Source organism: Haliotis rufescens, unplaced genomic scaffold (assembly GCF_023055435.1).
Source record: "Haliotis rufescens isolate VD_foot unplaced genomic scaffold, xgHalRufe1.0.p SCAF_11, whole genome shotgun sequence".
NCBI lineage: Eukaryota > Metazoa > Mollusca > Gastropoda > Lepetellida > Haliotidae > Haliotis > Haliotis rufescens.
The window spans coordinates 34,127,881-34,142,038 of NW_025963791.1; the positions used below are offsets into that span (position 1 = coordinate 34,127,881).

Genomic DNA, 14,158 nt, shown 5'->3' on the forward strand with positions numbered 1-14,158 from the left:
GTGGCTGCTTGTACTAGTCCGGACTGATGCCGATTTATAGTGCTAGCTCACTGAGATTGAGATACCATGCCATAGTTTAACATGAATACCCCACTCAGTCACAGTATACTGACTCCGAGCCGACCAGTCCTTGTTTTAACCCCTTAATGCCGAGCACCAGACAGGGTAAGAACAAGTACCATCTTTTAACGTCTTTTGGTATTACACGGCCGTGGATCGACCCCGGACCTTCCGCTCTCCGGGCGGACGCTCTACCACTAGACCGCGGAGGCAGGCCAACCCAGTAGTGATAGAGTTACATTTCATTAAGTGTTCCGGCTTTCAAGGCTGAATATTCTGCATGAGCAGTGATGAGTCAGGATGTCAACTCAACGTATACATGTTTGTTTATACCAAAGTCGTCAATAACAGTCAGAATTCCTCCACACAGGAGTCAGTCCATCTAATTTACTAATATGACATATATTCAATACCAGTTATCTTTTATTTTCTTGCGTCCCAGGGAGACAAGCAATTCCCTTAATGTACCCTGCTTAGCAGGGCAGTGAGTGAGGTGGCAAGGGATCAGTGGAGCTTTACACCTTCAGTTGGTCCTTATGCAATAGCTCAGTCATGACCGCTCAATGGCGCTCATGATGACACAGTCAGTCCAAATCAAATGTCAACTTTCGTCCTCTCATGGCCATATTTAGGGCATGGGTGGCCAATAGGGCTGGGACGGGTAACTCAGGTACCTGGGTTGGGTGGCTACCGAGTGGGACCCGGGTACCCACAGGACTACCCGGACACGTGGTTAATCACGTGATATATTGTTTAATGACAAAAATTATCTTGAACTCTATGGTTACACTCCAAGTCACTAATGTTCGCATCTCTTTCTAACTATGCACCCATTCCTTCTGATTTTTTCATATGGTTGAATAAAGATATAACTTAATTCAACTTCAGTGTATGAATGACCAGATTGTTTAATAATTGTAATTGTAATTGTATCTAAATACGTTTTGCCAGGGCTATTCTAAAAAATGTTCCCAATTGGACATTTCGAAACATCTCCTGAGACCTAGAGTGGGTACCCGGGTAGGGTCGGGTAAAAGGGGGATGGGTACCCGGGTAGTAAATTTGGACTCGTCCCAGCCCTATGGTACCCGTGCTTGTGGGTTTCACCGAAGTTGTAATTGTCTAAGACCTACATCACTTCGGGCTTTCCTCCCATATGAATCTGACATGCCATGATATAACCGGAATCCTGTTCAAAGTGGCCATTTTAGTCCCTGGGTTCCGTCGTAGTGGAACTGGGCATAGCGACATTAACCATTGTGTTGCTTCATGAGCCTTTCCTGGCTACATTAAAAATAGCATGGCTGCCATTGAAGATCACTGGGCCTTAAAGGATGCAATATTTCGAGTGAAAAAAACATTGACACAGCAACACAACACTGTCTTACTGAGTAAACATTATAAATATGTTGTACCTGCATCTGGTTTTGTGCTAGTTATTACTTCAATTTATACGCTGATGTTTCAAATTGCTTCTGAATTCAAAATTTAGAATGATACATTATATCATAATGCATACTGCAATATGACCTTGTGTATCGTACAATATTGTGATACACTTTAAACTTCCAATACTCATCCCTAATACTAATTTGGTTTGTTTGTTTGTTGTTTAACCCCACACTCAGCAATATTCCAGCTATTTGATGGCGGTCTGTAAATAATCGAATCTGGACCAGACAATCCAGTAATTGATATCATGAGCATCCCACGCAATTGGGATATGATAACATGCATCGTCCAAGATAGCGAGTCTGACCACCCAATCCCTAAGTTGCCTCTTACGACAAGCAAAGTCGCCTTTTATGGCAAGAATGGGTTGCTGAAGACCTTTTCAACTATTCTGGAATTAAATATCTGATAGGCATTTTGAAGTTTGTAAACAAGAAACAAGAAGTTGCCCTAAATTCTCATTTAGAGATCATTCAACCATTCTGATATATCTTGTATTTAAAATACAATAGGGATTTCTTTTGCTTTCTCATAGATGTAAACAAAGCTATTGAATAAATGAGACGAAACCTTGCTTTATTACAACACAACTGTGTGCCATCTTACCATTAGGTAAATCAGATGAAAGCACCAACTAGTAATTGTTGAATTATGCACAGTAATGTGGGAATGTATTAATTAACACTGAAATAGTAATAGGATTGTCAATCCAAGCGATATCCGCAGTCACCCTCACATTGTCCTTCCTTGTATTGTCAGCTCTGTTCATTATCTTCATATGATCCAGAGTACAATAGGTCTTAAGCAACCCATGCTTGCCGTAAAAGGCGACTTTGTTTGTCGCAAGAGGCGACTAATGGGATCGGGTGGTCAGGCTTGCTGACTTGGTTGATGCATGTCATCATATCCCAATTGCGTGGGTCGATGCTCATGATGTCAATCACTGGTTTGTCTGGTTCAGATTCGATTATTTTACGGACCGCCGTCATACAGCATGAATATTGCTGAGTGCGGCGTAAACAACAAACAAACAAAAGCTGATCCTTGAAATGTACATGCTACAGAAATAGTCTAAATGTTGTAAACAGTAAACAGGATTTACTGTAAAAAGGGACCATTTAAAAAAGTGATATCAGATTAAAATCTTAAGTTTAGGGATGGGGTTGTTAATGGCCCTGCAAGTTTTCCATCCAGCAAAATCAACTTACCTGATTTCTCATTGTTTTATATTAAACTAAACTAAGCAAAAACTCAAATCCTTTTTATATTCATGTGCTGTTTGTAGTTTTCATAAAATACACAGGTCTTTACACAAGGTGGGGTTTTGTTGTAAAAAGACGTCCTTCTAGTGCAGTGCATAATATGGAATGGCAGATTTAAGTAAATAAACTTCAGTCGATAAGTGCCTGATGTTACTAAACTCAGGAATTCAACATTTTCAGAATTAAGATTTTGGATGGGGTGGGGTGGTATTTGTCTCAAAACTTTAAGAATTAAGTTTTTAACCTGACACCACACTTTTGAACTGGTCCCTAAATGTGTTGTGCTCCTATCATACAAACCCTTCTTACCTATCATCATGGACATAGTGTAAATGAATATATTCCCGTGTAGACAATAGTGTTATGGTGTTTACCACGCCACACATCGGATGGTGCGAGGCTGGGGTATTATGTTAGACAATGCTATGGAGGTCACACATGCAGAAGCACTTATCTAGTTCCTGTCACAAGTGCCTAGGTCATCGTCAGAACTTCAGTGTCAAGTGCTGTGATTATCAATGATGTTATTATACATAGGTTCTTATTGTTCGGGACCGTCTCTGTGGTCTAGTGGTAGAGCATCCGCCTGGAGAGCGGAAGGTCCGGGGTTCGATCCCCGGCCGCGTCATACCAAAAGATGTTAAAAGATGGTACTTGTTTTAACCGTGTCTGGCGCTTGGCATTAAGGGGCTAAAACAAGGACTGGTCGGCTCGGAGTCAGTATACTGTGTCTGAGTGGGATGTTCATGTTAAACTGCGGCATGGTATCTCAGTGAGCTAGCACTATAAATCGGCATCAGTACGGACTAGTACAAGCAGCCACACAAACACAAACACGTACATGCACGTTGCTATATAAGTGCAATAATCTTGGACGCAACATTAAACCCCATTTCACCTCACCTCTTATTGTTCGGTGATAACAATGTTGGGTTTACACATGTTTATGGATGGTCAAGTTATAAGTTTTTGCCCTTCCAGTAATTAACAACCAGTGTTTGTGGTATCCAGTGTGCCTTGCTGGCTAACAACCAGTGTTTGTGGTATCCAGTGTGCCTTGCTGGCTAACAACCAGTGTTTGTGGTATCCAGTGTGCCTTGCTGGCTAACAACCAGTGTTTGTGGTATCCAGTGTGCCTTGCTGGCTAACAACCAGTGTTTGTGGTATCCAGTGTGCCTTGCTGGCTAACAACCAGTGTTTGTGGTATCCAGTGTGCCTTGCTGGCTAACAACCAGTGTTTGTGGTATCCAGTGTGCCTTGCTGGCTAACAACCAGTGTTTGTGGTATCCAGTGTGCCTTGCTGGCTAACAACCAGTGTTTGTGGTATCCAGTGTGCCTTGCTGGCTAACAACCAGTGTTTGTGAAGGTTTTCTAACCTATTGCAGCATGCCAGTGAAGGTATTCCTACCTATTGCAGCATGCCAGTGAAGGTTTTCCTACCTATTGCAGCATGCAAGTGAAGGTTTTCCTACCTATTGCAGCATGCCAGTGAAGGTTTTCCTACCTATTGCAGTATACCAGTGAAGGTTGTCCTACCTATTACTACTATGTAAGATTAGTAGTTCCTCTGTTGGAATACTGTTAAAAGCGGCGTTAAACCCATCTCACTCACTCACTCACACCTCTGTTGGAGGAATATGTGAGATTAGTAGTTCCTCTGTTGGAGGAGTATGTAAGATTAGTAGTTCCTCTGTTGGAGGAATGTGTAAGATGAGTAGTTCCTCTGTTAGAGGAGTATGTAAGATTAGTAGTTCCTCTGATGGAGGAGTATGTGAGATTAGTAGTTCCTCTGATGGAGGAGTATGTGAGATTAGTAGTTCCTCTGATGGAGGAGTATGTAAGATTAGTAGTTCCTCTGATGGAGGAGTATGTGAGATTAGTAGTTCCTCTGTTGGAGGAATGTGTAAGATGAGTAGTTCCTCTGTTGGAGGAGTATGTGAGATTAGTAGTTCCTCTGATGGAGGAGTATGTGAGATTAGTAGTTCCTCTGATGGAGGAATGTGTAAGATGAGTAGTTCCTCTGATGGAGGAGTATGTGAGATTAGTAGTTCCTCTGATGGAGGAGTATGTGAGATTAGTAGTTCCTCTGATGGAGGAGTATGTGAGATTAGTAGTTCCTCTGATGGAGGAGTATGTGAGATTAGTAGTTCCTCTGATATAAGCTGTTGATGTTACAAGTCAAGACACGTCTATCCCTTTAAGAAGAAAAGTAGTGATCAGTGTTAGCAGATTAAGCTACAGCAGCTCCTCCCAATTCACATCCATCTGCGATACAAAGACATGCCAGAAAAAGCCAATACAATTCCACAGGAATAATTGGATCATGGTAATGAACAAGAAATATTATTTGCACATGCGATGATGAAATTCCTGGCAAATTAAGTTTAAGGTTGACTGATGCTTGAATCCCAACACATGATTGAAGGTTACACTTGAGACATTATAAAATATTGACATGTTGGGTGTGAGGTGTAATTATGAAGCGTATACCCTTGTCATATACTTCCCACATAGGTGCTGGAGTAACACTTTTACATCCTTTTCAATATCACTAGTCTCTCACACAGACCCTGAAACAATAATACCTGAAAACTCAAAAGAAAGTCTACAGTACTTTGGCAAGTCTAGACCTCTGTTCCTCTTGCCTGTTTTATGTTATACACTACTCAAAATGTTCAGGAGCACTTGATTTATTCATGTTACTTTGGTGAATCTGTCATGCCATGATAGATTAACTATAGTAGGATGGAAAAGTGGGGTGGTTCTTAACTTTTTTTTAGTATTATGTATAAAAAGACAATTTAACCCTATGTCCTTTAAGAAAAAAGTTCATTTCAGAGACTTAACATGTTTGATGTTAGTGTACAATTATATATACCAGATGCAAGGGTGTGTGTAGACTTCTAGTTTTTCTGAAATGATTGTGTGCTCTGGTTCTATACTGTGTCCATTGTGTGGCTAATTTGCAGCATTAGATCTGACATTCTATCAAGGAAGGAATGATAACCTCTTTGTCCATGTGTGTGTCATTATGAAGTAGGGATGAATATAGGTGTCTGTCCATCTGTCGTCTAACACAGATTTTCTTTCCAGTATGCGGGGCAAAGTCAGTCTGTGCCAAAAATGTTTGAGTCTAATGATTCAACTTGAGTTATAATTTCAGTCGTGTTTCATGTTATATATGTTACTATTGCTATGCTGAACAGAATGTTTTTGAACTTTAGCTTCAGGATAGTGAGTGGGTGGGTGAATGATTGGGTGAGTGGTTGAATGAGTAGGTGGGTGAGTGGGTGGGTGGGTGGTTGAGTGAGTGAGGGAGTGAGAGAGTAGGTGGATGGTGAGTGAATGGGTGTGTGGGGGTGTGTGTGAGTGAGTGGGTGGGTGAGTGAGTGAGCGAGTGAGGAGGCAGGTGGGTGGTGAGTGGGTGGGTGGGTGAGTGAGTGGGTGAGTAAGTTGGTGGGTTGAGGGGTGGGTGAGTGAGAAAGTGAGTGGGTGTCACTTAACAGCGCATCATCAATGTTGAGGCTATTCATAGTGATAACAGCTAAAGTTGTGACATCATTTACAGAGTTATATCCCTTTCTTGTGTGAGGATCAGCTTATTTTAGATTCAAAACCCATAATTTATCACGATCTTTGTTTTGTCAGCAGTCTACTGCTTTGCTGGATTTCCTAACATGGTAAAACACCTAAGACATGCATCACTTTAGGCTTTCCTCCCACATTAACTCACAGACTGTGATATACTGCTCTCACTCACCTATATACAATGGTGTTCTTGTTTCCCATGAAACCTACAGACCAATTTTATTGCTGCCTCTCTCCGTATCATCTATTGACCGAGTAACAGACCCAGCTAATGTTGCGACTGAACCAAAGTGATTTCTATTCTTCACCGATCCTCACAAATATTAGCTAATGCTCCTTAACAGATGTGTGCCGATGTGAGTTGATTGAACAGTGGGTTCCCATTGATATAAAGCCAATCACATCTTTAGACATGGTGTTTACGGTAGGTCATGTGGCTATGTATTAACAGTTATTGCATTATTACCAATCAATAATCGTGATGGTAGCGTCCTGCTTTCCTGACAGGTGGCGCTGTCCATTTCAACACACATTTTCATCTTTTTAACCCATCACCCAAACTAATGATCATAGGAATATGGTAATATAAAAGTCTTTATTGACTCCTTTGAGTAAGGTTAGGAGTACTTTAGAGTATTGGAGTTGCTTGGAAGAAAGAGGTTATCTCTTTGGCTGTTTATCTTAGTCTGTGGACTAAAGGAAAAATTGATGTATGGCTTTTGAATATCGCTAAAAAATGTCAGGCTATTGATTCAGGCTTTGTCTTGGATTCAAACAATGGACGAGAAAACTCTTTGTTTTCTGAGGGGGAGAAACATTCAAGATTGGCAGTATGGGAGTTATCTCCCTTTGGATATGGATTCTATGTGGTCGTTACAATTGTAAAGCGTTATCTATCAATACATTCTCATAATGCATAACAGTTAAAGTGTCTTTCCTGTTTACACGTTTAGATAATAGCTGATATTTCATTAATTTTTTAGAATAAACAGATACTTTTCATTGTCAGTTGAGGGTGGTTGGCTAGCCTAGTGGATGAAGCGTTTGCTCGTGACGCCGAAGACCCAGGTTTGATTCCCAACATGGGTACAATGTGTGAAATCCATTTCTGGTGTTCCCCGCAGTGATATTGCTGGAATATTGCTAAAAGCGGCATAAAACCATATTCACTCACTCATTGTCAGTTGAGCTGCTGAATGCCATGTGAAATTTATGTATATCGATGCTTAAAGGTGTAGAACTATATATGAATTATCATGATATTATTACCAAAAATGTAAGGTGTAAGATAGGTTAGCTATATCCGTTTGCTTACACCAAATTCTGTGGTAATTATAAACCCAATTAAATGTATGAATCCTAAACAAGGACACTAACCAAGTCTAGTAGACTTTAAAACCATACACAAAACTGACAACTTGTGTTGTATCTGCCTTGAGGTAGAAGAATGGTGGTGTGCTTTTTATAGGGTTTTTACCAGAGGCCGATAAGGTACCTCCCAGCTGAGATTTTAATGGAAGTGTAAGCGCACCACGGCACCTGGTGCTGCTGTTTGCCGTCCACTCCGCAACCAGCAGCAGATTGATTTTCTATGTGAGGATAATGTTATGTAACCGTGTGGAGTTATGATTAGTTCTTCTCTCAAGTGAATTCATTAGTGTTTGCTGAAAAAAATTGTTTTGAGATTTAATTAAGGTGTGAATTGGTAATATGTTGAATGTTGCCTCTGTCATATTGTATTTTGTGATCAGTGCAAATATGTCAATTGAGTCATTCGGATTCCCCTAGACCTATCCCAATAACACCCTATACTGACTGCAGACCTATCCCAATAACATCCTATACTGACTGCAGACCTATCCCAATAACACCCTATACTGACTGCCAACCCAAGCCCTATAACACCCTATACTGACTGCCGACCCACTCCCAATAACACCCTATACTGACTGCAGACCTATCCCAATAACACCCTATACTGACTGCAGACCTATCCCAATAACACCCTATACTGACTGCCAACCCAAGCCCTATAACACCCTATACTGACTGCCGACCCACTCCCAATAACACCCTACACTGACTGCAGACCCATCCCTATAACACCCTATACTGACTGCAGACCCATCCCTATAACACCCTATACTGACTGCAGACCCATCCCTCAGACGGTTGACTTGGCAGAATTCCCAAATCTGCTCATAAAGTTTAACTAAACACTAAGGCTTAAAGTTAAGAAGAATTCTATTTATGTATTGATTTCATAAATGGGCTCCTACTCATCCATTACGGATAGCACAGTGGTTGCCAACATGACCAGTAACTCAACAATCATGGCTGACATTCTGGTCATGAGAAAGTAACCTTTGAAGTTGATAAGCCATTAGTAAAATAGTGTTTTTTTCCATCAGTGGTAAACAAGGAGTCAGTCACTGAAACGTTGACTTACTTTATGATCATCCTGTGATATTCTCCCTCGCATTCATAACTGCCAGTATATCACACACTTCATCGCCATGTCACTTGGCTGATGAGCTTATGGATGAGGTAAATTGTTTGAGTACAGCGATAGATGTTGATGGTTTTAGAAATTGACAACATTACCGAACTCGACCTTTCTTCTATAAAAGTGGGGGCGATGGGATAGTCCAGTGGTGAAAGTGTTTGCCTGTCACACCGAAGCCCGGGTACTATGACTGTAAAAGCCCATTTCTGGTGCCACTGCCGTGATGTTGCTGGAATATTTGCAAAAAGGGGCGTAAAACAATACTAACTCACTCTACTGAAATGTGGCTCATCTCATTTAGATTCAGATATTGCAGGGTTTATACCATTGTGTTGACCTGGATTCAGATATTGCAGGGTTTATATCATTGTGTAGACCTGGATTCAGATACTGCAGGGTTTATACCATTGTGTTGACCTGGATTCAGATATTGCAGGGTTTATACCATTGTGTTGACCTGGATTCAGATATTGCAGGGTTTATACCATTGTGTTGACCTGGATTCAGATATTGCAGGGTTTATACCATTGTGTTGACCTGGATTCAGCTATTGTAGGGTTTATACCATTGTGTTGACCTGGATTCAGAAATTGCAGGGTTTATACCATTGTGTTGACCTGGATTCAGATATTGTAGGGTTTATACCATTGTGTTGACCTGGATTCAGATATTGCAGGGTTAATACCATTGTGTTGACCTGGATTCAGATATTGCAGGGTTAATACCATTGTGTTGATCTAGATTCAGATATGGCAGGGTTTATACCATTGTGTTGACCTGGATTCAGATATTGCAGGGTTTATACCATTGTGTTGATCTAGATTCAGATATTGCAGGGTTTATACCATTGTGTTGACCTGGATTCAGATATTGCAGGGTTTATACCATTGTGTTGACCTGGATTCAGATATTGCAGGGTTTATATCATTGTGTAGACCTGGATTCAGATACTGGAGGGTTGATACCATTGTGTTGACCTGGATTCAGATATTGCAGGGTTTATATCATTGTGTAGACCTGGATTCAGATATTGCAGGGTTTATACCATTGTGTTGACCTGGATTCAGATATTGCAGGGTTTATACCATTGTGTTGACCTAGATTCAGATATTGCAGGGTTTATACCATTGTGTTGACCTGGATTCAAATATTGCCGGGTTTATATCCTTGTGCAGACCTGGATTCAGATATTGCAGGGTTGATACCATTGTGTTGACCTGGATTCAGATATTGCAGGGTTTATATCCTTGTGCAGACCTGGATTCAGATATTGCAGGGTTTATACCATTGTGTTGACCTGGATTCAGCTATTGTAGGGTTTATACCATTGTGTCGACCTGGATTACAGTTGGTCTTCAGCAAACGATGCGTGTGGTAAGAGGCCACTAACGCGATTGGGTGGGGAGGCTTGCTGACTTAGTTGATGTCATGATGTCAATCACTGAAATTGTCTGAACTAGACCCCGTTACTTACAGACAGCCATCATATACTCTAAATCGTGAAATTAATGTGTCTCAAAATGAATGCGACATCCCCTCCTCTCAAGCATCAGTGGATTTATATATAAAGAAAATGTCCTCTGTCTGGACTTGCAGGTGTGATCAGTGATCAGTGAATAGAACTCTTGTCTTGACCCCAGCAGTGACAATTCACAGGATGTAATTAGTTTTTGAATGACATTGTTTATACACTTCTTACAAGTGCTGCTCAATAAACAGTGATGTGGAATACATAGTTGTTTATTTTCAGCATATGTCTAAGTTGGTATTTCTGCTATCTAAATGTTTAATAATGCGAGCAAAGAACACTCGCATTTTGCGCATTTAATTCACGCTCATGTTAATTTCAAGATTTACAGTAGCTGGAATATTGCTGAGTGCGGTGTCAAACAACAAACAAACAATAATACAATTAATTCATGTGATTGATGATGTTGATAGGGAGTTTATGATATGATAGGGTGTCCTTGAGATTTTGCTCCTTGAGTATTTGAGGTTCCTTGTATCCACAAACTTTATGATTTAAGGAGAACGAGGAGCATATGATTGTAGTGTGTGACATGGCTGTCTGTGAGATGGGTATGCCAGTGGCATAGCTTGTTGTTCATGCTCTCAACGACTGGTTTGCTTGGACCTCAGTCAAGTATTTACTGTCAGTGGGTCAGATTGCCTAATGTCAGATGTTCTGATCCAAACTGGTACAATGTGTGAAACCCATTTCTTGTGTACCCCACTTTGCTATTGCTTGAATATTGTCGCATAAAACACTCTCACTCACTCACTCACTCACTCACTCACTCACTCACTCATAACCAACTCATAACCAACTCATAACCAACTCACTCATAACCCTCTCACTCATAACCCACTCACTCACTCATAACCCACTCACTCACTCACTCACTCACTCACTCACTCACCACTCATAACCCACTCAATCACTCACCACTCACTCACTCACCCTCTCACTCGCTCACTCACTGGTAGAGGTATTGGTATTTATCCCAGTTATTCCTCACAATCTATATGCAACCACTTTGTGTTTCAGATGGAGAAGCTGTTATTGGAAATGCAGAACCCCAAAACTGGTGTTCCGGTGAAGTGTCAGAAAACATTCCTCTCCACCATTCCGTCAGTATTCACAGGTACGTGTGCTATTCACCAATATCAGAGGGTACAGATCAGGGTGTTACATGACACCACATATGGCATCCAAATTGAAAATGGAGGCGAATAAGTTACATTCCGATTGAAGAGAACCCAGAAAGACTGTTTGGTTCATTGAAACTAATAAAACTTGTATATTACATGTTATATAAGACTGAGATTTTTTTTCTGACAAGAAACACACTCAAATTTTGGACTGCCCCGAATGCAAAGGCAAAGTCCATTGTGTGAGTCCTTATAATACGAAGAGCTTCACTATTGCATCTCTGCACGTCTTCAGTCGTTAGGAATCATCTGTATTAAGCACCTGCAGACTTTAGCCACTCATCCGAAGCCCGGACCTATCTAAAGTCCACTGGATAACACTAAAATGTAATCAAGATGATGCTAAGTTCGGGCTAGTGGACTCACAGACACAGACTGCACCTGGTTTTTTTCATGTTGCCTTCCATCCATCGCGAGCATAACTCCAACACCATTCAATACCGTATTCGACGTAATAAGCGCCCAGGGCGCTCTCAAAATTAGTATTAGGGGCCTTGGATTAGAATAAATTTTGGTGAAAAAAACCAGAGTTGAAAGATAAATTTCATTGTTATGCTGACAGCCTGAAATGTTTATGTACGACAGATATATTTTTCCAGAATTTTATTGCCCATAATTAAGGGTGCATTTAGCACACAAGTGCGTATTCTACGCGAATAAATAAGTCTTATGTACATTGATCAATCGGAAGGGGTGCTAAATGAGATTGTTCACTAGCCAATATATAAGCAAATATCGCCGTGGGCGCTTATAAGGCGGGGCGCTTATAAGGCAAATACGGTATGTCTTGATCCAACTGTGTGTAGATATCGGGTGCCACTTGCTTTGAGGGTATGTAGAAAAAAAATGTTATTGGGATTCTAGAGGTTAGGAGCCCTGAAAAGGCCCCTAAAAAGCCTTGAACTTGTGACTTGTATGACCTTGATTTGTATGAACCCTGCTTCAGGTTATGACCTGATCACATGGCTGCGGCACCACCTGAACATCAGTGAGGAGGACGTGAGCGAGGCACTGCACCTGGCCCAGCTGTTGTGCCAATATGGCTACTTCTTCCCCATCACAGACAATAAGACCCTCGTCGTTAAGGGGGACATCTCGCTCTACAGGTTCCAGGTAGGACAGGAAGGGGAAACTGAAGAACTTTTTATAATATTTATCGTATTCATAGGATGCAGTACCTAGTGTGCTCTTTTAATTGAATTATTAGTATTGATGAAATACACGAGGTGAATCTAGAGGGTTTAAGCAGGGATGGAAATTAGCACTAACCAGTTTTGTTAAAGTTAAAGGGCTTTCGGTTGGTATTGCTATATGTTTTCACTGTTCGGACTGGTAGTAGAATTAACATTCTTGTTTAATTTCCGTACCGATAATGATTTATGCTCTTATGCACAGTAAGAATAGAATGACTTGAGTGATAGTCAACTAAGTGACAGTTGTTAACTAATTGTCTGTCATTTAGAAATTGCCATCTAGCACTGGTGTATCCCCAAACCCCTCTGTGGATGTAGGAAAGGTCCAGTGGCCTTGACTCTCTGTGCAGAGTTGGCCGATCCAGTATGTGTCTGGGGACACCAGAAATGGGCTTCACACATTGTGCCCATGAGGGGAATCAAACCTGGGTCTTTGGCGTGACAACCGAACACTTTAAATACTGGGCTACCACACCGCCCCAGTCTAGTCTAAAGGGATTCTGACCAGGTGTTTTTAAGGGCAGGTTTTTTATTTCTTTCACAGTGTTGGTTAACCTGACATTTTTCAACATTATTCAGGTAATTACGGTATGCTTATTTTTGCTTACATCGGTTAACCTTGCCTTGCTGTTTCAGTGCCCCTTCTACTGGGCCTCGCATAATACAGAACCTGACAATGTTACATATGGTAAGTTAACTAGGCTGGGTTTGTATTCGAGAAAAACACGATGTGGGGGGACTTGTTTATGATTCACTAAAACACTGCAGAGAGAATAAACCTTGAAGGGAGCATGGTGGTTTATCCTCCCTACAGTGTTTTATTGAATGATAAACAACGACCATGAGTTGTTTATTTCTTAATTTCTTATCAACAAAACATCCTCCCAAAGGATGTTCTTAAAATTTACAAGCTTTAATAATGTTTATCTGTATTTAAATAATGATGATTCCCTGAATACAGTCAATGTCGGACAAGTCCATTTAATGAACAAGGGGGTTACGTTTGGTATTTCCTGAATATTCTCACAATTCTCGAGGCGATTACCTGTACCTTTTCTGCCAATACCGATTACCATATCTCACCCATTTTGGATATGATTGTTCGGCCATTGCGTTGTATTGCATTGCCGCACTCACTACTCACAACTTGTTACCCTCTCAAAAATAATTTCGTCAAATTTACGATGACATTAAATTGCGATCATGTGTTTGAATCTCCAGAAATGGCATCATTATAGAACAATGTCTTATCGGAAAATATACCATGCCTTGTTCTTCATTGTTTTATTGCATAGCTATCTTGTATATTACATGACAGTGCATTGTTGTAATTTGTCTATCGCTTATATCTAAATATCCAAGAGGTTTTTTTAAGGAAGTGAAAT

At 40.8% G+C, this 14,158-nt stretch overlaps 1 protein-coding gene across 4 annotated transcripts in view; it reads left to right on the forward strand.

Moving 5' to 3' along the window:
* LOC124151225 (regulator of G-protein signaling 7-like) overlaps nucleotides 1-14,158 on the forward strand; it is a 101,857-nt gene that overhangs the window by 41,413 nt on the left and 46,286 nt on the right. For all 4 annotated transcript variants that reach the window (XM_046523585.2, XM_046523586.2, XM_046523587.2 and 1 more), the window contains exons 2-4: nucleotides 11,417-11,513; nucleotides 12,527-12,693; nucleotides 13,410-13,461. In XM_046523585.2, the coding sequence (XP_046379541.1) occupies nucleotides 11,417-11,513; nucleotides 12,527-12,693; nucleotides 13,410-13,461 (316 nt within the window). The remainder of the gene's footprint in view (nucleotides 1-11,416; nucleotides 11,514-12,526; nucleotides 12,694-13,409; nucleotides 13,462-14,158) is intronic.